This window comes from Bemisia tabaci, chromosome 2 (assembly GCF_918797505.1).
Source record: "Bemisia tabaci chromosome 2, PGI_BMITA_v3".
In the NCBI taxonomy this organism is placed as follows: Eukaryota; Metazoa; Arthropoda; class Insecta; order Hemiptera; family Aleyrodidae; genus Bemisia; species Bemisia tabaci.
Window position 1 is genome coordinate 26,303,275 of NC_092794.1, and position 25,153 is coordinate 26,328,427.

The 25,153-nt window shown below is 41.5% G+C and overlaps 1 protein-coding gene across 1 annotated transcript in view; it reads left to right on the forward strand.

The window, feature by feature from the left end:
- The window catches only part of LOC109032475 (uncharacterized), a 51,896-nt gene that overhangs the window by 2,793 nt on the left and 23,950 nt on the right, over nucleotides 1-25,153 (forward strand). Inside the window, exons 2-5 of the mRNA XM_072297043.1 lie at nucleotides 1,863-1,956; nucleotides 3,761-3,823; nucleotides 12,336-12,426; nucleotides 16,674-16,762. Of these exons, the coding sequence (XP_072153144.1) occupies nucleotides 1,863-1,956; nucleotides 3,761-3,823; nucleotides 12,336-12,426; nucleotides 16,674-16,762 (337 nt within the window). The remainder of the gene's footprint in view (nucleotides 1-1,862; nucleotides 1,957-3,760; nucleotides 3,824-12,335; nucleotides 12,427-16,673; nucleotides 16,763-25,153) is intronic.

Genomic DNA, 25,153 nt, shown 5'->3' on the forward strand with positions numbered 1-25,153 from the left:
AGGTCTTGAGGGAGGGGAACCGTTTTGCGGTGATTTTTTATTCCCGACTTCATCTGCAGAGACACCTTGAGGGCTGATTGGGAGTTTAAAGCAGTGCTCTCATTCAATGTCAGTCAAAAGTTCTGAGATTCGGAACTTTTTTGTTCCAATTTCTACCACTACATGACCGATGTTCCGGGATTCCTTTTAGATATTTTCAAAAGTTCCGAGAAAGTTCCGGAAAATGCAAATGATCCGGGGCATTTCGGGAATTACAAAAGTTCCGGGAAAAATTCAGGAAAATCTCAATAGTTCTGGGATTCGGAACTTTTTTATTCCAATTTCTACCACTGCATGACCGATGTTCCGGGATTCCTTTTAGATATTTTCAAAAGTTCCAAGAAAGTTCCGGAAAATGCAAATGATCCGGAGCATTTCGGAAATTTCAGAAGTTCCGGGAAAATTCAGGACAATCTCAAAAGTTGTGAAGACTGTGCTAAAACTCCCTGGTAAAAATTGGCAGTAGAATGTGTGTTCCAAAATACTATAGACCTAAAGCCGGCTGTAAGATTTCCAATAGCTTCTGTAGCCGGCTGTACAATTTCTTATAGCCTTTTATAGCCGATGGCGATTAAGCAACAGCCATACGATGAAGTTTATGCTAAACGTTACTAAATACGGATACTAGGACTTAGTTAGTTTTTGGACTACCGCTCTCTTTTTGTACCGTAGTATCTTGATTTATTTTGCGAGGAAAGCTCCGTACTTTTGAAGGATGCCTATCATTCTTACTATGTTGGAGCGCCTTCAATTTCTCATGATACTGTGCAATACCTCTGGTGTGAAATAGTTGCTTCAAACGCCGTGGCACGCTGCGGCGCGGCGGGCGGGCAGGGAGCTCGAAACGCGCATTGGCGCCTACAAACCTAACAGGGATACTTCACGCATTGCGCAATGCGTGAAGTATCCCTGTTAGGTTTGTAGGCGCCAGTGCGTCGCCGCTCCGCTTTGTGTTAGGCTCTAATATTTAATCTCGCGGAGTCAGCGTTGTTCAACTCATGATTTTGAAATGTTTGCACACTCTGTATGGACTATTCTCATTTAATTGATGAAAAAAAAAATATGTTTTAAAGGAAAATATAACGTGTGTTTTGTAAATATTAAGGTAGTTCCGTATCAAACTTAATGATTTCCAAAGCACACGAATTTCTACACAATTTCTTGTAGCCTTTTATAGCCAATGGCGATAAAGGGTAAAGCCCGGCGATAGGAACTATAGCCCGACTATATAATTTTTTATAGCTTCGTATAGCCCGGCTATATAATTCGCTCCGCTTTCTGCAGCCAGCTATATGATTTTCAATAGCCTCCTTTAGTCGGCTATAAGAACTCCTATGGTATTTTGAAACGCAGCTCCTATCGCCAATTTTTACCAGGGTCAATTAGGGGGTCAGGGGGGTTTAATCTCTCAAAAGACTTCTAAGATCATCGTTCCAATCAGCCTCTCTCGTAAAAAAGCTCATATCAACGAAGGAACTAAATACGGAAACATGTGTTTCAATTTCAGTCTCTCAAAATTTTAAAATTCGAATTTGATTCTTCGTTTTTATCTATGGGATATTACTAGATATCTCTGCACCCAGTTTTTTGCGAATGCGAATAATGTAACTGAGAGGACAAAGAGAAATCATGCGAAAATCTACGGAAAAGTTATTGCTCATACTTGAAAAAGCTTAGTTTTGAAAATTGCAAACCCTCTGCTTTACCAAGGACTCGGCCCCTATGATGTTAACAATAATTTTATCGATTAAAATTTAATGTATTGTTTTATGAAGGTAGCTAAATTTTGTTTTTTAGTCATTCAAATTAATCTCTGTTCTCAGGGTTCAGGCTATCCGGGAAACGCTGTCTCAGACTGTTCCAGCTACGAGTCACCATGGAATCCACCCCACCATTATTTTGGAACGAAATTCTCCGGTATGATTTTCAGCTTGAATTTTTTGTAAATGTATCATTTCTGATGGACCCCGCCCCGGTGCCTCCCCCCCTCCCATTTGTAAAATTGATTCCTTTATTTATTTCATCTACAAATTTAATTTTTAAATTGATATCTAGTAATTTCAAAAATTAATTTCTCAAAAAAATTTTCCTTTAGTTCTTGAGTACTTTATTTGGGGGTGAATTAATTTTTATATTATGTAAAATCAGTTTTAAAATATGTAATTGTAAATTAAGTAATTAATTTAATAAAAAGTGACTTCTCCAGCACTGAATTTTAAGTTATAAATAATTAATACTCTCAGAAATTAAGTACTGTAAAATATAAAAATATACACGTAAAAATACAATAATATTACAATAGCATTATTGATACTCTTAAACTGGTGATTCTCTTTGGCTACTGTGCGGCCCAACCCCCGACTATAACTCCAAAATTTGAAAACGACGAGCTTATCCAGAGATTAATTACCAAATGCTAATACCTGACTGATTGAATTTTAATCGGGCGTGGTTTTTTGTTACATGTTGGAAGAAGTACCTAACAGAAAAACCTTTTAATGAACAGTTCATGAAAAAATAAGAATCCTATCACTGAAATTCGAAAATTTAATTAGTGCTCAGTGAGTCAAGACCACTGAATAATGGTGGGGTCCATTTGACATTCATTCATCTCTCAAGGAACGATCAGACAAACTCCATCTCGAACAATCGAAGGGCTTGGAGGACAAGGCGCATGTATGCAGTTTTTGAAAAAATTGAGGTATTCATGAGCTCAACTAAAACTAGTTCGAAAGTATATTCTTTGAAAAATTTACAACTATAATCCAACTTTAAAGCATCAAATAGCGAGTTTATACTTCTTTTCCGCCATAAGGCCCCATGTAATTTTGAAACTTAAGACACGTATATCTCTAAATAGCAAATACTGCTCTAATATGCCTTGCCTTGTCCTTCAAGTCCCACAATTGCACGCAATAAATATTTTAAAGAAAATAAGACAAAATGCATGATCCAAAATCAAAATTTGGAAAGTAACTCGGCAGTCGACATCGCAACCAGATAACGTACATTTTCTGAGGAGAAAAAAGAAACCTTTTGTTCATCGCCTTTCAAGTTTATTGATGTGTCCCAATCGTATTGTACCTTGAATGGAACTTGGCAAAGGGTGGGGGGGGGGGGGGGGGGTACGGTTCCATCCCTCCGACGAAAGACGTCGATTGTTGACGAAACTATACAGTGCTGGGCACATGCCGAGGATGCCCTATCGATTTCTACACGGCTAATCGTGTTAATGGCTCCAACAGAAAGGTGAACTTCTACAAATAAAAGGAGGAGAAATTAAACTTATCTTGCTTTTTTGCGCGAGATTCACCCTACTCCATCGCCTAATTGAACGTATTTCTGCCAAACAGAACTATGTGCACTAAGACATGAGCCCTGAGATCCATATGGATATATGCATAATATGGCTCATGTAATAATGCACATATGTAGTTCCGTTTGGCAGATTTACGTTCAATTGAATGTGGGTCATTCTGAGATAACCAATTGCACAACTGGAAAACAAATGAAGAAAGTTTAGCTTATGCTTATCCTTCGTGTATTTTTTCAAATAACCCATTTCGACGGCGTGAGTCCGCAATCACGTATCTCGTTTGCGGTGTCTGAAAATCTCCGCCTCCACGTTATTTTTTTATAGGAGAACGAATTGACATCATTCCTTGAGGTTTGTCACAAATTGTCACAAGTGGGAACTAATTTTGTCCATTTTGTATTACAGGGAACAGCTGCGGAACTGAGGGAAGTGAACACCAAGTTCCCGAGTACCATAATCTCTCATCAGGTCAGTTAAAGCTACAAAATTATTTGGTTATACCTAGAGTGACAAAAATTGTCATAATTTCTAAATTTTGATCTTACTCTCCTTAAAATAAAAAAATTCTCTCACCGCTTTCATTCTAGGCTGAAATGTTCAAATAAATTCATAAATTTTAATGAATTAAAAAGACGCGCTGAGGCTGACGATAAATAATAAGACCACATACTGCGATTTAGGAACTATGATTGGTAGCTCAACTTTCAAAGCGCCTCTCTGCATAGGGAAGCTGATCGTACATGCGTTGTTTCTAAAATGAGCCAGAAATATTGGCTCCTTATTGCAAAATCCAGTCAAATTTTCCAGCAGAAAACGCAAAATGCCACCACGACGCGCCCCTCCGCCAATTCCGCCGTGCTAAGGAAGAACGCCGTATGAACATTCGAGAGTTGCAAAATTTCGCCAAATAAAACGTGTATTTTCAAGGAACTTATATGCATATATTTCCTTAAAATTTTCAGATATTTTACACTTAATTGCAAACAAAATTATTTGAAAAAATGGAAGAAAAATACTCACAACTCTCCGAATAAACTCTTATTTTTTCAAGAAAACTTAGCAACGCCTAACGGTTTATACGGCGTTCTTCCTTAGCACGGCAGAATTGCACCGTGAGTTTAATAAAATTGCAACATCGCACATCGTGATACGTGTTTTTCGCTGTCGGTACGGCCTCCGCTGGAGGGATGAGGGGGCGACGTGGGGGTTGATTTAGGCCTGGCGAACAAATCTTTCGGCCGAGAACAAAGTTTAAAAGAGGGTAATTCTTGGAGATAGATTTCATTACTGGATTTCAATAGCTGTTCGGGCAAATATTTACCCTGCTTACAATAAACAGAACGGTCGGCAAAAAGCTGCGGGGTGTAGGCTTCTCAACTCTAGAGCCGGCACCTCCCACCCGCCCCCTCCCCTCGACTTACCGATGATCAGGGATGAAGGGCCCGACCAAAGTCTTATGCAGCTAGCTTATGTTAATGATACAGTTTACACCAATTACAGGCCTCTATCCAAAGTAAGGGAAATGCTCAATTTTTTATAAGTGCTTACTTAAATTGAGGGGCTTGGAGGAGGCTCGCATGAGTGCAGTTTTTGCTGTTCCGAAAAATACGCGTTTGAAGTTTCGAAATTACGTGGATCCTTACGGTGAAAAGAAATTTCAAACTGACTTTTCTAGATCAAAAATCGGAATTTGGGAGCGAAGTTTTCTCAAAATATGCATTAAGAGTAGTTTTACTTGAAAACATTAAAATCTCATTTTTTTTCAAAAACTGCACTTATGCTCTATCACATAACGACGATGAAACTACCAAACCACGTATCTCGGTTTGCGACGTCGCAGACTTCCTGTCATACTTTATTTTTTAAATGAAAAACTACTTAACACCCAGTCTTGAAAATGTCTGTAATTTTTCCTCTTCGTTCGGAGAAAATTCTGTGAAAATTTCAAGGAATGATATTGATTTGGTCTACTTCAAAAAAATAAAATGCGAGCGTAGATTTTTAAACACCGCAAACGAGATACGTGGTTTGGTAGTTTCACCGTCGATAAGCTCGCGAGAAAATCGCGATTTCATCGACAGCGATGTATTGCAATATTATCGTACTAAAAATCGTGATCAATCGTGATCAATCGTGATCAATTTTGATAAAATTTCGACTTTATCGAACGCGATTTTATGAAGTTAAAATTGCGACAAGATCGAGCATAATCGCTCAGATGTTGATGATCCTGGCGATTTTAGCGCCAACAAATCTTTAAAAAAATCACATGTTAATTTCAAAATATCTCGAAATTTCCGTTGAAAAATGCTACTCGGTAATTGTCTCAGCTACTTTCCAGAGAGGTGGTGGGGGGTAAAAATGACATTAAAATCAAAGTCTGGTCACTCTCAATTACTCTAAACACTCTCACTGATTATCACTCAGCACTCACAAGTTAATTTCAAAATATCGCGATTTTTCCGTCGAAAAACTCTACTCGATAATCGTCTCAGCTACTTTCCAGAGAGGAGGCGGGGGTTAAAAATGACATAAAAATCAAAGTCTGGTCACTCTTGGACCTTTACAAAGATCTCAGCCCCAACTGCACGGTCGTTCACCGACGAGCATCCCCCGGCGGAGCGAAAATCGCTCATCCGCTGAGGGTTTCCCCGCGGGAGTGCGCGGTTCTTGAACAGGACGGCTGACGCGTCGGGAGTCCTCCGATTGAGGCGGCCGGGCGCTGCCGTAAATTTGTAAGCGTATACATGCATTATTTATGGCGACGATACATCGTTTATAATTCATTTGACACCGTGCGCGACCACATTATGAATGAGCCGCCGCCACCGCCAACGGGATCAGTCACAGTGTTGTGATCGCCGCGACCCCTCTCCCCCTCCCTCTCATCCCTTATACCCTTGCCCCCCCCCCCCCCCCCCGCTAATTTCAAAATCAGCTGTTTCTAATGACGCCGGAGCAGACTGGGGAGCCTCCCCTCTCCAGATGACCCCAGTGTCTTCATCAGGAGAGGATGGACATTGGCCCCGTGGAAAATCTTCGGGACACTGGAACGGTGCTGCTTTGGATGAGGGTGGGATAGGGGGTTGCTCCTTGCCTCAGAAAAGGGCCCTTAGCAGTGCTCCCACCTCCCGGAAATAGTTCCGAATTCCGGAAATTTAGAGATTTCCCGGATTTTTTCCCGGTTCTTTTGAAATTCCCGAAATAATCCGGATCTTTTGCATTTTCCGGAACTTTCTCGGAACTTTTGGAAAAATCTAGAAGGAACCGAAACTTTAGACGGTCATGGAGTGACAGAAATTGGAACAAAAAATATCTGAATCCCGGAACTTTTGAAGGAGTATGGAGAGATAGGGAGTATGGAGCGAACCTATTGGTTGAAATAAACTTTCTTAACGACCATTTTTTTTTCGTCCTCTTAAATTAGATATATCAGCCACAGGTCTATCAAAATGAGCAAAAGAAGCACTAGCTCAATACGCCATGATTTGACGTGTCATAAGTCAGGGGCTCTCATTTGAAAATGATGATATTTTTTGAGGGAAGATGCTCCCTTCCTTAGCCCTACCCCCTAGGGGCTCAGATATTCGATACTCTCCAAAAAGGGTTTCTCGTTGATGATCAGGGCAACAGTCAAAACCGGAACATTTTAACTTAACCCTTTGTTGCACGAATTAATTTTGGATCACCGATTTTGATGAAAAAAATATATGTTGTAGGTTATGGAAAAAAAATGGACACGTCTTTTGCCGTTTTTGAAAATTTTGACCTTTTGACCTTTTTTGGGGCACAAAACCAAATGTTGCCAAACGGCATCACCGAACACTTTGAGAATTTTCAAAAAAAATTGAAAGACTTGGAAGTGGAAAATTTTGAGCTAATAAATTGGAGTATTAATTTAGAATGATAAAAGAAAGAAAAAGTATAAGAAATCGTAGGTAAAATTGAATGCTACGGCTTTCCGGGGAGGAAAAACTGTTGCGTTTCCAAGCGTACCAAAAAATTAGACCTAGGTCCAACGTCCGACCAAAATATTTAGTTTTAAAAAAATTAATTAAAGTTTAAATACCCTAGGTGTATAAAAAATGAAAGAACGTGAAAAATAATGTAAAGCAATGGAATTTATTCGTTGAAAAAATTTGGAATTTATTCGTCTTCATCCAAGCTGCTGGCCAGGTCTGAATCATCAGATTTCTCTGGATTTTCACCAAGACACTTGACGATTTCGTCTATTCGCAGGCGCTCCTCCTCTTTAGCCATTGTTCCAGGCACTCAACACAGCATTTTCATAGCAAAAACTAATAAAACTGACTGAAACGCGCGTTTAACGCATGTACTCGCGCGCATGATAACTTGAGTAAACATTCAAAAGTTGTCCCCTAGTTGCTCGGTGATGCCGATTGGCAACATTTACTTTTTGATCTCTATAAAACTGCGTAATAATGCTGTAATAATTTTGATTGGCTATCAAAAAACTACAGAAAGCAACCTAACAGCATGAATTTTCCCAGCCCATCAGCACCACAGGGCAGCCAACCACCGACCAGCGAAAGTGGTGACCTCACCGGTGACCCTCAGACCAACCAACCTGACAAATGAGCGTTTCTTTTACAGTTTGCAGCCCTGAATTGGGAGTGGGGGAAAATTTATGCATGGCCGCTGTACCGATGCCGAACGGTATCACCAAATGCATCAAAAAATCATCTACATCCTGATTTTAGAAAAATAAAAAACCAAATGTTGCCATATGGCATCATTGTGCAATAAAGGGTTAATGATTAGAAAAATTAAAAAAATGAAACCAGGGCGATAGGGATATTTTCGGAAACCATCTCGGCTTTTTCGCCGAAGCGTATTTGAGAAGAAACTAAAAATACGCAACTGTGGACTTTGTTCTTTATGAGTTCACATATCATTCAGGAAATTCTGAAAAAATTCCTGAAAACCGATTGTGCTCTCTCTCTTTATCCAAAATGCAAGAATTAAAATGAAAATTACCGACCAACCTGTTTTGGTGGATCGTATTCCCCACAGGGAACATCGGCTCTAAATCGAAAAAGCGAGGCTAACGCTGTTCGAGAAAGTCACAGCTTGGGAAAAGAGTGGAAAGGGGGGGGGGGGGGGGAGAGAAAGTCTCCACGGGAGCTTCTCTGCTCACATGCGCGTCGCTCGAGAATTGAATAACGGCGACGCACTCAAAGGCATGTCACTCACGGTAGTCTCGGAAAATATTATAACTAATTTCCGAAAATACGAGCTCATTCAAAGATTAAGAAGGAGGAATCTTCACCGCTGTAACACTGGAAAACCGGGGAGGGATCGGGGGTGGGGCGGGGAGGGGAGGGGGTGTGAGGGATTGAGCGGCCGTCTATTCGGGACCATCTTTTGAACGTTGGCACCCGCTGCGATTTCCAACTGGTTACATCATCTTGTGCTTGTCATCCCTGTATACCTCCACTCGGGTTTTTTATACTTTTCTTCAAAGCTTCAAGTTAGATGTTTTGTTCGAAATGTGGTTTTCGCATTTTCCGCGGTAGCTGTTCGGCGATTCTGTTGGGTCCGTGGCTTGCGATATATCGATTAATCTGCCACATAAATCTATGGAAAAGGATCGATTTACAGGGTGCTCGCAACGGCCACCTTAATAATCGATTCTTTAACATGGGTTAAAATGGGGAAATATCGATAATCGATCATTCACGCCTCACCACTGCACAGTATTATGAAGTGTTCTTCCCCCTTGCGATCCCTGGTAAAAATTGGCGATAGGAGCTGCGTTTCAAAATACCATAGGAGTTCTTATAGCCGACTGAAGAAGGCGATAGAAAATCATATAGCTGGCTGTAGAAAGTTGAAAAAAATCATACGGCCGGGCTACACGAAGTGATAAAAAATTATACAGCCGGGCTATAGTTCCTATCGCCGACCTATACATTTTATCGCCTGGCTGTTGCTTTTTGTTCATTGGCTATACCTTAAAGGCTGTAAGAAATGAGAGTGCACAGAGTGTGCAAACATTTCAAAGTCATGAGTTGAAAAACGCTGTCTCCACGAGATTAAATATTAGAGCCTAACACAAAGCGGAGCGGCGGCGCACTGGCGCCTACAAACCTATCACGGATACTTCACGCATTGCGCAATGCGTGAAGTATCCCTGTTAGGTTTGTAGGCGCTGTCTGCTCGCCCGCCGCGCCGCAGCGTACCACGGCGCTTGAAGCAACTATTTCACACCAGATCAAAAGTTGCATACATTCAGCTGCGAAGGAAGCCCTGGGTATGTGTAATGAGAGCAAGGATGTACAGAAACCCTACTGGTGGGACAAAGAGGTAGAGGAGGTAATTGAAGAAAAGCGTAGGAAGTACCATGACTATCTGGCTTCTAGGACTGCAGACACCCGCGGCGCGTATAGGAAAGCCCAGGCGAGGGTTCGTCTTTTAATCACCAGGAAGAAAAACGAGTCTTGGGAGACCAACTGCTCAAGGATTGACACATACCTGGGGGGAAGGAAGAGTGCTGAGAGCTGGAAGCTGATCAAAGGCCTAAGAAGGGACATGAAACGGGACATTATATCTCCGATAACAATCTCACAGCTTGACGAACATTTTAATAAATTATTGACGGAAGGACGACCAGAGTTTCAAACGGGGAATGCTGAAAATATAGTCGAGGATCACTCAATGGAAATTCGAGTTGAGGAGGTGGTCAAAGCAATCAGGGAATTGATGAATGGAAGAGCTCCTGGGCCAGGAAACATTCCAGCCGAGTTAATTAAATGTGGGACTGGCAAGTTGGTTAACCATCTCAGGGATTTGCTGCAGAAGTGCATTGACGGTGATGACATCCCGAAAGAATGGAAAGAGGCCTGGATAACAGCGTCGCATAAAAAAGGAAGGAAGGATGACTGTGGGAACTACAGAGGGTTAGCGGTGACAGGAACGATAAGTAAAATTTATGGAAAAGTGTTGAAAGCGAAGATCGAAGAGGAGTGGACCCCGTTCGAGGCGGAGGAGCAAGCAGGTTTTAGGGCTGGTCGGTCTACCGCTGATCATCTGTTCTGTGTTACCCAGTTAACCGAAAAGAAGAGAATTGTTGGCCAGGAGCTTCATTTAGTGTTTTTGGATATTGAAAAGGCTTATGATAGTATTCCTCTTGTGAAACTCTGGGAAGTCCTAGAAGAAACTGGTTTTAGTAAAGGACTTATTGGGGCAGTCAAGCAGTTTTATCGGGGGGCTTTTGCTAGAATTAAGTGCCAAGGAAGGCTTTCAGACGGTTTTTTTGTCACCAAGGGGCTTAAGCAGGGATGTTGTCTGTCACCGACGCTGTTTAAGATATATCTAGAGCACGTTCTGAAGGAATGGAAAAGAAAGTGTGCCGGCATGGGCGTCCCTCTAAATGACCAAGAAACACTGTTCACGCTATGCTTTGCTGACGACCAGGTAGTCATAAGTCAAGATCACGATGACGCGGAGTATATGACCCGGAAGTTGGTGGAGGAGTACCGCAAATGGGGCCTCGAGGTTAGTGTCCGTAAGACAAAAAAGATGTCAGTCGGAGGTGCTCAGCAAAGCATAGTCCTGGAGGATGGTCAACATATAGAAAGTTGCGAACAATACAAGTACCTGGGGGTGAACCTGACTTCGGATGGGAAGCTGGATCAGGCCATTCGGGACCGTAATCTTCTAGGAAGGAAAGCCATCGCCATGCTTAATGGGATCCTTTGGGACCAAAGGATTTCCAAAGACAACAAGAAGAGGATTTATAACTCGGTTGTCAAGCCTATTATCACCTATGGCAGTGAAGTGTGGCAGTTGAAGAAGCGGACCCAAGAAATGCTCAAGGCGACCGAGATGGATTTCTGGCGAAGATCGGCTGGAATCTCGAGGAGAGAACGTGTCAGGAATGAACGTGTCCGAGAGATAATGGGCGTTGAGGGGACGATTGTGCACGATATCATGACCAAGCAATTGGTATGGTATGGGCATGTGCAGAGAATGGCTGATACCAGGTTGCCGAAGAAGGTGTTGGAGTGGGTCCCCCCAGGTAGGCGACGGAGAGGGCGTCCAGCCAAACGGTGGGTAGAGGGCATCCATGAAGAGATGGAGAGATGCCACCTTCCGGAGGATCTCTACCATGACAGATTCCTGTGGAGAATAGGCGTCGCAGAGCGCCCTAGCGCGCCGTAAAAGCGGCTCATACATACATACATAGGTACTGCACAGTATCATACGAATTTGAAGGCGCTCCAACATATTAGGAATGGTAGGCATCCTTCAAAAGTGCGGAGCTTTCCTCGCAAAATAAATCAAGATACTACGGCTCAAAAAGAGAGCGCGGTAGTTCAAAAACTCACTAAGTTCTAGCATCCGTAATTAGTAACGTTTAGCATAAGCTTTATCGGCAGGCTGTTGCTTAATCGCCATCGGCCATAATAGGCTATAAGAAATTGTGTAGCCGGCTATAGAAGCTATTGGAAATCTTAAAGCCAGCTGTAGGTCTATGGTATTTTGGAACACAGATTCTACTGCCAATTTTTACCAGGGATGATTGAGATCAGAGGTAGCGCGGATGATCGTAACACAATTGAACGAATTTCTGCCAAACGGAACTATGTGCATTAAGACATGTGACCTGAGATCCATAAGAATAAATGCATTACAGGGCTCACGTCACAATGCACATAGTTCCGTTTAATAGAGGTCCGTCCAATCAATTGCTTTCAGTCGCCTTATTAAGCTTTTCTCAGGCACCGCGTTCTTTCTTGAAATGTTTTGGAGTCCTCCACTGAATCCTTTTTGTAGCCTCAAAGTGTTCTCATGAGCTCCTTTTTTGTCCTCGTAGTGCGCCTGGATCAATCTCGCACCAGTTGAAAAAATTCATACAGCTGGCACTGCTGAGTATCGTAATCAATTTGACACAATTTTTCCGAGTAATAGCGCTAGCGCTCGTATATTGTTTATTGTTTGTTTCGTCTGATTCCAGTCGTTAAACCTGAACCCAGATCACCTGAAAGTTGTCTCGGACCTTACTCATCGAGTTCCTTGCAGATATCAGCTTCACCGTGTCCGTCAAGGTAAAATAATCATGAGCGTATAAATGTGATATAAGCGTTTTAAATTGGAAACTCACATAAAATCCGGAGTGTCTCATCGATAAAATAAGGAATTTTCGTGAAAGTATATACGTATAAAAAAATGCATGAGCCTGATACATTCTGATGCATGATGAGTATTTTGATCATTTCCCGGGCGAACAAAAAGACGCAGCTTGGGAGAAAAATTATTATTTTTTTTTTTAACCAACAAGAAAGTTAAAGTAACCCACTGAAGAGATGTATTTACGAATGAGCTTCCACTTACAGAATCATTTTGATGTAAAGTAACATGGTGCACGCATTAATTACACATCACGTGCTAACAGAAATCCATGAGACGTTTTAAAAAGGTAAATTTTTTCAGGATTTTAATCGTATAGGTACTTATTTTTATTTGTAAAAGGGCTCAATTTATTTTTGCAGGAATAGAATTTCTAAGCGAAGAAATTAGAAATTTTAAAGCGATTTAACCCACCTACCAGCCTCACAGGCGTGGACAGCAAACAGTTTTTTGAACATGGCATAACCGCGAGAAAAATGTTTCGCTTCGTTTTTTTCAGTGGAAGTTTTCCCTTAATTTGACTGAAAAGCCTTCTAAAATAGTTGTACATCTCTCACTCCAATTTTAAAACAACCGGAAGCCCTCTTGAAAGACTTCTCTTTAAACTATTCCATCAAATTTGGTAATATTCAATTCATGTCAATTTTATCAATATTCATATCAATTCAAGTAAAAATTAATCTTCATATAATAAGGAAAAATGAACCATGTGATTTCATACAGGGTGTTTCAGACCACCCGTACCAGGCCTTTTTCTCGGTTGGTATAGGTCGTACGAAGTCGGAGACCGCGGGGTTGAATAGGGAATTGACCCCAAGGAATCCGAATTTCGTGGTCCCGAAACCCCCCCACCCCCCCTTGGGGGGTAAAGGGGGGGTCACGATGCTAAAAGTCACGGTTCCCGACCGAATTGCGGATAGATCGCATCAGAATTGAAAAGCACGGAAAATTTCACGTGGAATTGACCCCTAAAAATCCAAAATCGGACCATCCAAGGCCCAAAAATGACCCCCTAAAGAGGGGGACAGTACCCCCCTCCATAATTTCTCTTTGGTCTCAAAATTGACGTAAATTCTCCAGAAAAAGACGGTTTCCCAGGTAATCGACCTCGAGAAATCCAAATTTCATGGTCCCGAAGCTCCTCTAGCTCCCCTTGGGGGTTAAACGGGGGGGCCCAATTTCAAAAATCGGGGCTCCTTTCCGAATCGCAAATTGATTGCATCCAAATTGAGGAGCAGAACACATTTACATCTTAAGTGACTCCTAAGAGTTCTAATTGACCCCCCTGAACGGCAGAAAGTAACCCCTGAGGAAGGGGGCCTCGCCCCCGCCAAAAATTTCTCAGGATTCCTCTTTGGTCGCAAAATTGACGTCGATTCTCCAGAAAAAGACGGTTTCCCATGTAATCGACCCCGAGGACTCTAAATTTCATGTTCCCTGAGCTCTTCGGGGTCGATTACATGGGAAACCGTCTTTTTCTGGAGAATCGACGTCAATTTTGCGACCAAAGAGGAATCCTGAGAAATTTTTGGCGGGGGCGAGGCCCCCTTCCTCAGGGGTTACTTTCTGCCGTTCAGGGGGGTCAATTAGAACTCTTAGGAGTCACTTAAGATGTAAATGTGTTCTGCTCCTCAATTTGGATGCAATCAATTTGCGATTCGGAAAGGAGCCCCGATTTTTAAAATTGGGCCCCCCCGTTTAACCCCCAAGGGGAGCTAGAGGAGCTTCGGGACCATGAAATTTGGATTTCTCGAGGTCGATTACCTGGGAAACCGTCTTTTTCTGGAGAATTTACGTCAATTTTGAGACCAAAGAGAAATTATGGAGGGGGGTACTGTCCCCCTCTTTAGGGGGTCATTTTTGGGCCTTGGATGGTCCGATTTTGGATTTTTAGGGGTCAATTCCACGTGAAATTTTCCGTGCTTTTCAATTCTGATGCGATCTATCCGCAATTCGGTCGGGAACCGTGACTTTTAGCATCGTGACCCCCCCTTTACCCCCCAAGGGGGGGTGGGGGGGTTTCGGGACCACGAAATTCGGATTCCTTGGGGTCAATTCCCTATTCAACCCCGCGGTCTCCGACTTCGTACGACCTATACCAACCGAGAAAAAGGCCTGGTACGGGTGGTCTGAAACACTGTATTTTTCACTTTTTATGAATTTTATATTTGGTAGTGCTCAGATAAATGATCAATTTCGTATTAAATTGTAGTTGGAATTATTTCTTTAACTTCTGACACCGAAGACATACAGCTCTAGGACTTTGGGTTTAAATGCGGGTTCAACATTTACTGAGCAGTTAATTCGCACCGTTTTGATAATATTCGGTGTTCATGGAATTTCTTTGACGTTGCATTGTTGAGAACGAAAGACAGAGGAAGTGGATGGGCTGAGCTTAGGTCTGTCGACTGATGTGTCTGTTTGCATTTTTAAAAGGGGTTAAAAATGGAGCCCGTTAAATGGCTGCTTTAAAATGCTGACCTGAGGCCTGGAGGGTACATACTTAACTGAAAAGCTTCTTAGTTACGTTTTTGCACGATGAATACGTTTTAATTATTCACTTTGCTGCCAGAGACTGTATTCGGCCTTTTGCAGTGCGGCGAGAAAACTTACCGCTGCGCTGCACCGCTTCCCAGTGCATCCATCAACCATCAACCATCAACCATCAACCATCAACCATCGGGAGCACCGAATCATCTAGACCGCGTCGCATAACGTCCTGTCACTTTCTTCGTCTAATTTCAAAACATTTTAATGCCTGAATTTCTCTTTTGCCAAACTTAAGTCGACCGATTTTACATTTTCCTCGGTGAAGCCGTGCAAGCACGTACATTCCAAACATCTAAATTGATTTGGGTGACTTTTGGAATTGCTAGAGTGCATGTGTGTTGAAAATTCTCATGATTTTGCTCATCAAAGATCAGTTACAGATGTCTTAGCGACACGATCACATGTCCTTCATTTGGAAAAAGTAATGGAGGGAGGGGCTCAAAAAGAGGGGAGGAAAACTGCCTTCAGTTCTCAGCCTTCATATTCGGTCGGAACTTGGCCAACGCGACAGACATGACTAAGTACTAAGATCTCCCCCTCCCTTCCCCAAATTCAGCCCTTAACCCCTTCGACGACCCTCATTTTACCAAAAAAAAAAAAAAAAAAAGAAAAAAAAAAAAAAAAAAAATGGAGTCCGAAAAAATTGCTAATAAAATTATGTTTGAGGGACAACATAATTCTTTTAGAAAGAGAGGCTTACGTAAGCCCCCCCCCCCCCAACGTAAGTCCTTGTAGGCTATCATAAGCTCAGACCCCACCCTACATCGGCCGAGGCTTGAGAGGCTCCCTGGTTGACAATCACTGGGATGCAATTATACATGCTCGAAGGACGTCCATGTTGCATAAGCAAACAAAATAAGGCGCCATGCCATCGTTTACTTCCGATACACTCAGCCCCGCGTGGCTCATTCGCGTTAATCCCTACCTAGTGGCGATTCTCGCAAGTTAGTAACACGGTTTTTTCTTTTATTTATACAGGGTGATCCAGAGTTAAACGGCCGGACTGCAGGAGCCGAAATACTCCCAAACCCCCTCTTTAAATTGAGATTCCGATTGTTTTTAGATCATTTATGAATTCAGGACATAAAAGTACAGGGAATATAAACTTTCATGAGATTTGGTTCACAACCGTTGCCAAAATTCAGGAAAAACTATTTACTTCCCGAAATTGGGGGGGGGGGGGGGTTGTTCCGACTGGGAGCACTTTTGGAAGAAACTTCATAGAACAAAATTGTCTTATTTTGACCCATAGAAGACGGAGCGGCAGTCTGACCGTTTAATCCGGATCACCCTGTATAAATATAATGAAGTCTGTATAAAGCCGCGTCTTTCCATAAATTCATTGTTTTGCATTTTGTGGATTCATTTAAAATGACGAGACCGGTGTTTTCAACCTGCTTGGATCGCCACTGCTAAAACCATCACTATCAAACTGCCTGTATATTATTTCTTCTATGGTTAAACATGCCTTGCCTTGGGGTGTTTTTTTAAATTCTTTGGAAAATTTAAACGTAAGAAACCCTTACGATCTCTCTTTTAAAGTGTTGACAGATATAAGATACACTAAATGATAAATGCAGTATTCTATATAATTTGTTTTTATTTTCATTTCCAGAAGTTCTCACAGTTGGTCGTCTGTAAAAAAGGAGTTGAGCTCTGCGCGTAAGGTACCAGGATCAAGCCAAAACTTCATTGTCCCTACAGGTGAATTTCTTTTGCTGTGTTTTGTACACACATAATGTATGTATAATTTGTTTGAAAATCCCTGGTAAAAATTGGCGATAAGAGCTGCGTTTCAAAATGCCATAGAAATTCTTATAGCCGGCTAAAGAAGGCTACAGAAAATCATATAGCTGGCTGCAGAATGCGGAGAAAATCATACGGCCGGTCTATACGAAGCGATAAAAAATTATGCAGCCGGGCTATAGTTCCTATCGCCGGGCTTTACACTTTATCGCCTGGCTGTTGCTTTTTCGCCATCGATTATAAAAGGCTATAAGAAATTGTGTAGAAATTCGTGTGCTTTGGAAATCATTAAGTTTGATACGGAACCACCTTAATATTTACAAAACACACATTATATTTTCCTTTAATACATTATTTTTTCATCAATTAAAATGAGAATAATCCATACAGGATGTGCCAACATTTCAAAATCATGAGTTGAATAACGCTGCCTCTGCCAGATTACATATTAGAGCCTAACACAAAGCGGAGCGGCGACGCACTGGCGCCTACAAACCTAACAGGGATACTTCACGCATTGCGCAACGCGTGAAGTATTCCTGTTAGGTTTGTAGGCGCTGTCTGCCCGCCCGCCGCGCCGCAGCGTACCACGGCGCTTGAAGCAACTATTTCACACCAGAGGTATTGCACAGTATCATACAAAACTGAAGGCGCTCTAATATATTAGTAATGACAGGCATCCATCAAAAGTACGGAGCTTTCCTCGCAAAATAAATCAAGATACTACGGCCCAAAAAGAGAGCAGTATTCCAAAAACTCACTAAGTCCTAGCATCCGTAATTAGTAACGTTTAGCATACACTTTATCGCCTGGCTGTTGCTTAATCGCCATCGGCTATAAAAGGCTATAAGAAATTGTGTAGCCGGCTATAGAAGCTATTGGAAATCTTAAAGCCAGCTGTAGGTCTATGGTATTTTGGAACACAGATTCTACTGCCAATTTTTACCAGGGATTTGATGATATTTTTATTAAAATGTCGCATTTCATTACTTAGTTTTTAACTGAAACCTAAGGTGTTGAACCGAATTTTGGTGTAAAATGTTATAAACTCAGATGAAACATCTGATATTTTAATGGCCCGATTAGAGTTTTGGTAATATTTTGGCAAATAAAGATTAACAAAATAGGTAAATGGTGGCAAACCCCTCAGCTAAAGATCTCCGTCTGGTATCCCAAATCAGTGGGCTCCCTAAGTTTTTAGAATCACATATTACCATATCACTTCAATATATTACATGGTTTTACCAAGCGAATTATTTCTGAATAATCGAAATTTCATTTTTTAGATTTCAAATTTCCAGAAAATTCACCTTAAAAACATGAAAATAAATTTAATCAAGTTTTCGTTTAAGTACGTGCAATTTTTTCTCCGTGTTTTTATCTTTATCCTTAAGGTAGGTCCAAAATTTGATCAGATAATTTTGAGACATGTACCTACTTCGCGTGGATCCGACCTGCAAAAATGACCTAAGTGCAACTCATAATGAAGGGGCTTAGAAGAGAAGACGCATAAGTGCAGTTTTTGGAAAAAATTAGTTATTGATGATTTCAAGTAAAACTAGTCATGGTGCATATTCTGTGAAAAAAGAACTCTAAAATTCGAATTTTTAAGGATCAAAAAGTCAATTTTTGAACTTTCTTTTCGCCTTAAGGATCCGTGTAATTTCGAAACTTCAAACACGTATTTCTCGAAAAAGCAAACACTGCACTCATGCGCTTTGTCATCCAAACCCCTCAATTATTCATGCACTGAAATGGAACCAAGGTGCGAAGCTGCGAACCGTGGATTCCCCTTTAGGCTACAGTATCAGAGATATTTTGTCACTGAAGAGAGGTAGGAAATCGGAAAGTGGAGAAAAATAGAGACTAAGAGCTCGAAGGAAGTAAACTCGGTGGGACAAGGAAGGGAAGAGAGAAAAAGCGACACGAATCTATTAGGTGAGTCAGGATCAGCTCGGATTAACGGTTGCTTTATTAAAGGAAAATATTGGAGTGCCAAATACAGGCGCCACCGCTCGGATTCCACGAGTCTTGCATTCCCGCCACGCGAGGAGCGTTATTATAAACTCGAAATCATAATATTAAAAGGAAATCAAAACCGCAACATGGAAAAATAAAATATACAAATTGCATTATCTTGTAACAATATGATCTTGAGGGTTGCCTAGGCGTCGCGGCGCGGCGCGGGGGGAGGAATGAGAAAAAAATAAGCGAGCGTAATTCTTCGCCTCGGGGGGATCTTAGAGACGAGTTGACTTTCGGCGCGGCGCGCGGCGCACGGTGGCGTGTGCAGAAATTCAATCATTTTGGTTCGAGTTATAATTTGCAGCCAGCAAAGGGTGCTCCGCGCGGGAGGTCTGCCCACCCTCTCATCCCCGTGGCACTCTTCTTTCCCACCCCCCACACCCTCCTCCTCCCGTTAGCCCGACCTCGTCTAGTTCGGCAGCAGGAAATGAGCGACGTTTGCCAGTCAAATTGTGTTGCTCCATTTACCACCTTTTTCAACGCCGACTTAACTGTAAATCTGAATTTCAGCCCAGGCTCTACCCGCATAACAGAGGATTCAATGCAGTTTTATAGATGGAATAACATAAAATGTTCATTGACTGATCCAGCAAATTGGCAACATGGTTTTTTCTCCATTTAAATCAATGGAAATGTATCGATTCTCGGGGGATCTGGGTGCCCCGACAAGAATCGATTATTCGACATTGATTTAAATGGAGAGTCAGTGTTTCCAAATTCTTGGATCCGCCTCTGAAATTGTTTTGTCTAACTTTTAGCGGTTACAATTTTTCCTGAAAATATTGAATTCTTCCGAAATGTCAATAAGAGTTCCCCTCACAAGTTTTAAGATGCACGAAAAAAAACCCTTCAGTCATACGAAAAATTTTCGGTCGTAAGAACCGAAGTCTTTGGTTCTCAGCTCTGAATTTTCGATGGATCAGGGTCTTAGTTCCTCGCACCGAAAAATTCCGGTGTTTCTGGATCATGTTCTATGTGAAACAGTTTTTTGGTTCATTGAGCTGAATATTGGATCCGAAGAACTGGAACTTTACGCTTCGGCGAGCCGAACTTCATTCAGGTATCGTCAACCAAGAAAGTATGCTAGCACAACTGACAATGAGTGCTCCGTCCTCCATTTAAAATGACGAAACCCAGTGTTCTCAACCTGCGAGCATCGCCAATTCTGAAATCACCACTTCATGTATTTTTTCCCCTCATATAGTTGAACATTCCTCGCTTCCGAGTGCTTTTTTTAAATTCTTCAGACAAATTAATCAATAACAACCCTGCAAGATCTATCTCTTAAAGTGGTGACAGACAAACTTCAAAAAATTCGTAAAATAATCCCTAAGCAGTGGTGCCGCAATATCTTAATTTTGTATTTTCAGTTATACCTATTACCTTTTCCCGGGGAATTTTATCACTGTATCGATGTTAAAACATGTATTAATGGCCAAAGTACAAAACCACGTGTCTCTATTTCGGAGTATCAAAATTTTGGCTCCTATTTTACTTTTTCTGCCAACTTCAACATATCGACGGTGCGTAAGTCGGCAAGCACATAGCTCGGTTTGCGACGTCGCAGACTTCCTGTCATACTTCATTTTTTAAACGGAAAACTACTCAACGGCAATTCTTTAAAACTGCTGTGATTTTTCTTCCCTGTGCGAAGAAAATTCTGCAAAAACTTCAAGGAACGATGTCAATTTGTTCTTCTTTAAAACAATAATTAACATAGAGGCGGAGATTTTCAGACACAGCAAACGAGATATGTGATTGCCGACTTACACCTTTTACTATACCCATATCGACGGTGAAACTACCAAACCGCGTATCTCGGTTTGCGACGTCGCAGACTTCCTGTCATACTTTATTTTTTAAATGAAAAACTACTTAACGTCCAGTCTTGAAAATTTCTGTGATTTTTCCTCTTCGCGCGGAGAAAATTCTGTGAAAATTGCAAGGAATGATATTGATTTGGTCTACTTCAAAAAAATAAAATGCGAGCGTAGATTTTTAAACACCGCAAACGAGATACGTGGTTTGGTAGTTTCACCGTCGATATGCTTTTTGCGCCGACCAGCGACCGCACTGCATTAAGCGCAATGCGTGAAGTATCCCTGCACTCTTGTAGGCGCTAATCTGCTAATCTGCAACTTCAAGCCAACTTCATGGCTTCCAATGGAGGTGTTACATGTGTGAGGAATTTGCGATTTGACGGTTGATTCTTATGTAAAAGTTCAAGAGAAACACGATGGTGCCACTGGTTTTCTCTGAAATCATCTCCCAAGCTCAAAAAAAGCTCTCAAAGTGAGGCCAAAGTGGAGGGGATATCCCGCCCTACCCTGAGAGTCCACCTCTACATCAAAACAAACTCTCCGTGCAAAGATAGGGAGCAAATACATTAGCAGGGTTGCCGTGTTTTCAGTTTTAAAGTCCCCAAATAAATTGGCAGCCCTGCGTCAATGTATTTGCTCCCTATCTTTGCACGGAGAGTTTGTTTTAATGTAGAGGTGGACTCTCAGGGTAGGGCGGGTTATCCCCTCCATTTTGGCCTCACTTTGAGAGCTCTTTTTGAGCTTGGGATATGATTTCAGAGAAAACCAGTGGCACCATCGTGTTTCTCGCGAACTTTTACATAAGAATCTACAGTCAAATCGCAAATTCCTCACATATGCAACATTTCCATTATGGTAACCGTAAGTGAAATGTAAGGATAGGCTTCTAGACAAGGTATGAATTAAAACAGTATGCAATTTTCCCCTTCAAAATTATACGAGGAAAACGAATCGTACAAAGTTTGGAAATCAACTTCTAGACAAGTCATACTTGAGTATTTGAGTCGAGGTATCCTCTCTCCTACAAAAACCCGGGGGGGGGGGGGGGGGGGGTTAAAAAGCAAATTCCTTATTCCATTCTGAAAGCGTTCAAAATTAAACGATAATTTGAAACTGAGTTGTGGATCAAAATTACCATTTGAAAGAGTTTGATCACTCTAACAATTCCCTACACTGGAAAAAAAACACATTGGACCTAGAGTCCAGACTCTTAAAAACATTGACAAGAAAAAATACTCTTGATTCAATCGGATTTATGCTTGAATCAAAACGAAATCCGCCTAAATTAAGAGGCTTGGTTTAAGCCAGATTCTGATTGAATCAAGAGTACTTTTTCTTGTCGGTGTTTTTAAGAGTCTGGACTCTGGATCCAATGTGTTTTTTTCCGGTGTTCCCTAAAATAAAAAAATCGTTTCTTTTCTGTTGCGTTACTTTTACATATGAAACAACAGTCAAATCGCAAATCTCTCACACATGCATCATCTCCATTGATGCAGAATAATCCGCTGACAGAGAAGAAAAACCATTGCGATTTTCAAGAGGTTACGCTGATCAGTTTTCCTTAGAAAAAATAAAGATAATAAGTCTGCTATGTCACAAACGAAGATACGTGGTTCCGCTTTTTGGAAATCCGTATAGCTATAGATTCTTATTTAAAATGAAAAACGGTGATTTACTGATGGAAGTTCGTGGACTTTCTTTATTTTGTCATTTGTTCCCAAAAGAAAATACCACGCAAGCGAAGCTTTGGTCCACAACCGCGATATCTTAATACCTTTAATTTTGATTAACGGTCCAGATAACGAGATTAAAGACTGCAAGGTTGACTTTGACGAGTGGCTGAAATATGTAATTAAAACAAATGAGCCCCTCTCGCTAATAAGTGCAATGAGGCGTTACTCTCAATGAACTCAACCGAGACGCAAGCGTTACGTAGCGTTTAAGCTTTCGTAGATAAATGATGTGTTTTGCGTCACTCGCTCAGGAGACTATAAAACAGAAGTAGAGGCAACTCCGTTTTCGGCTTTACCAGTCTTAACATTGCGCGTTAATTGGGCAACGTTATAAGAGAACGGAAAAACCCTCACAGCACGTTTCATAATTTTCTTTCTTTTTAGTTTTTTAATTGCTTATGAAGCTAACTATGTCATTGCATGAAATTACGAGTTTTTCTATATTTTTAATCTACAGAAGAGGAGCTATTAACATATAAAACTTAGAAATAACTCAGAAAGAGTCATATGCATATCGACGGCGTAAGTACGCAACCACGTATCTCGTTTGCGGTGTCTGAAAATCTCCACCTTTATGTTATTTTTTTAAAGGAGTACAAATTGACATCATTCCTTCAAGTTTATGCAGAATTTTCTTCGCACAGAGAGGAAAAATCACGGCAGTTTTCAAGAATTGCCGTTGAATAGTTTTCCGTTTAAAAAATAAAGCGACAGGGAGTCTGCGACGCGACGTCGCAAACCGAGTTATGTGATTGCCGACGTACAACGTCGATATGTTTCTTAAGGGCCGTTCTTAAAATACGTAAAGCTGGATTTCAGAATTTTTGCCCCCCCCCCCCCCCCTCTCTCGTAATATTTTTTTTTACGTAGGCCCCAGCCCTATACATGTAAAAGTAAAAAATTGCGTAATACACTCCTCCACCCTTTTCCCCTGGAGCGTCATGTATTTTATGAGCTGTCCCTTATGAAAATGGTAATGATAGAAAAGCATGAACATATCTCGATTCTGATACTTCGAAATTTTTACTCGGACAATGTCTTTGGAAGAAAACTTTCTACTCCCTGATACACGCTCCCAACACAGTGCGGTCGCTCGTCGGCGCTAAACGCAGATTAGCGCCTCCAAGAGTGCAGGGATACTTCACGCATTGCGCTTAATGCAGTGCGGTCGCTGGTCGGCGTATAACGCACGTAAATTAGCGCCTACAAGACTGTAAGAATACTTCAGGCATTGCGCGTTCACTGCAGTGCACGAGTGCGCGTTTTAATCGTTGAAAATTCAGCCGTATATTCGTGGTCTAGATTGTGTAATGCATGTCTATGAAAATGTACCTGTGGGCTGATTATTAAAATTGATAGACTAAGCTTTAGACAAAGATGACAAACTGAAAATCAAGCTATCCTATTGGTGGAAGCGGGTAGCTGCAATGGACAAAGGAGGTAAGTAATAGACTAACTAACGGCAACACATAAAGACCCTATAGTTAGTTCATCATTTTCCCCCTTAATCTGTAAGAAACACCCGTTTCAACAAATTGGATCGCAGCTTTGTCCGTCAATTTCAACAATCAGCCCGCAGTGCAGGGTCCTGAAAATCCTCTGTCTCTGGTTCATACTCGCTCTTCAGCGGTATTCCACGGGAAGTAACCCGTTTGCGTGTAGACTTGGCACAAAGCTCTCGGTGCGAGTGTTTATAGATGTTCGATATGTTGCTAATTCGAGGCAAAACAACTAATCCCTGGGATCGGATCGGGGGAGGGTGGAGTGGACAGAGGAGGACTCACACTGGCCTCCCAGCAGGAAATCTGGAAATAAAAGCTTTCTTGGGGGATGCGCTGGGCTCGGATGGGAGGCTCCAGGAGGCCTGTCTAGTATCCCCGACATCGGCACTCGCGCACCGTTCGACATTCGGGCAGAATTTTCTAGCGAGCTGAGAAAAACGCCGCGCCAGCCTGGCCCGCGTTGTTAAAAGCTTTCGTTTCATTATTAACTCACGTTTCTTGTTGCCATGTCCGCTCTGATACGCCCCGATTTCCTCGCTGTATAATCGCACCGTTCAAAAGATGCGATTTTTACTTTCTCGCTTCCCTAGCGGTTAGAGGAATTACTGTCATCGTCCAGGAGGAAGAAAGTTGAAATTTCATTATTTCTAGGCGTTTTAAGGTAGCTGGAGTCAAAAAGACCACACTTGAAAAAATGTGTGTCCGTCCGTCAGGCGTGCCCTATTTCTGTGTGCAGCCATATCTCAAAATCTACATATATTTGTTCAATTTCATTTAAAAGTTGCATGGAGGACCCTATCTATGGTCTCCTTATGCACGTCAAGTGATTTTTGCGTGCGCTAATTTCCCCCCCCCCCCCAACCGTTTTCCGTCCCTTCATGAAGCGACACTCGTTGGAATAACTCTGGTTGAAAGAGACCTATTTTTACGTCTCGCAGATTTCTAAATATTAAAAGATAAATTCATTATAATTTATACGTATTTGTAATTGACAATCAGCGATTTTCCCCCGGAAAAATAACATCTATCAACATTTTATGTATACGAAAATTTAGTCCATAAATTTGTCCTCAATATTTTAAAAAAAAATAATAATAAATGATTTAAAAATAAAATAATGCAGGCGATCCTGATAATTGTGTGATAGATGTTTCACACCATTTCTAACTAAAATCTAGAGATTTCTAACCAGAATTAACGTAGATAGCTACACCAGACTCCACATGTTGCACGTTACGTGTGAGTTGGTAATTTTTTTTCGTGTTTCAT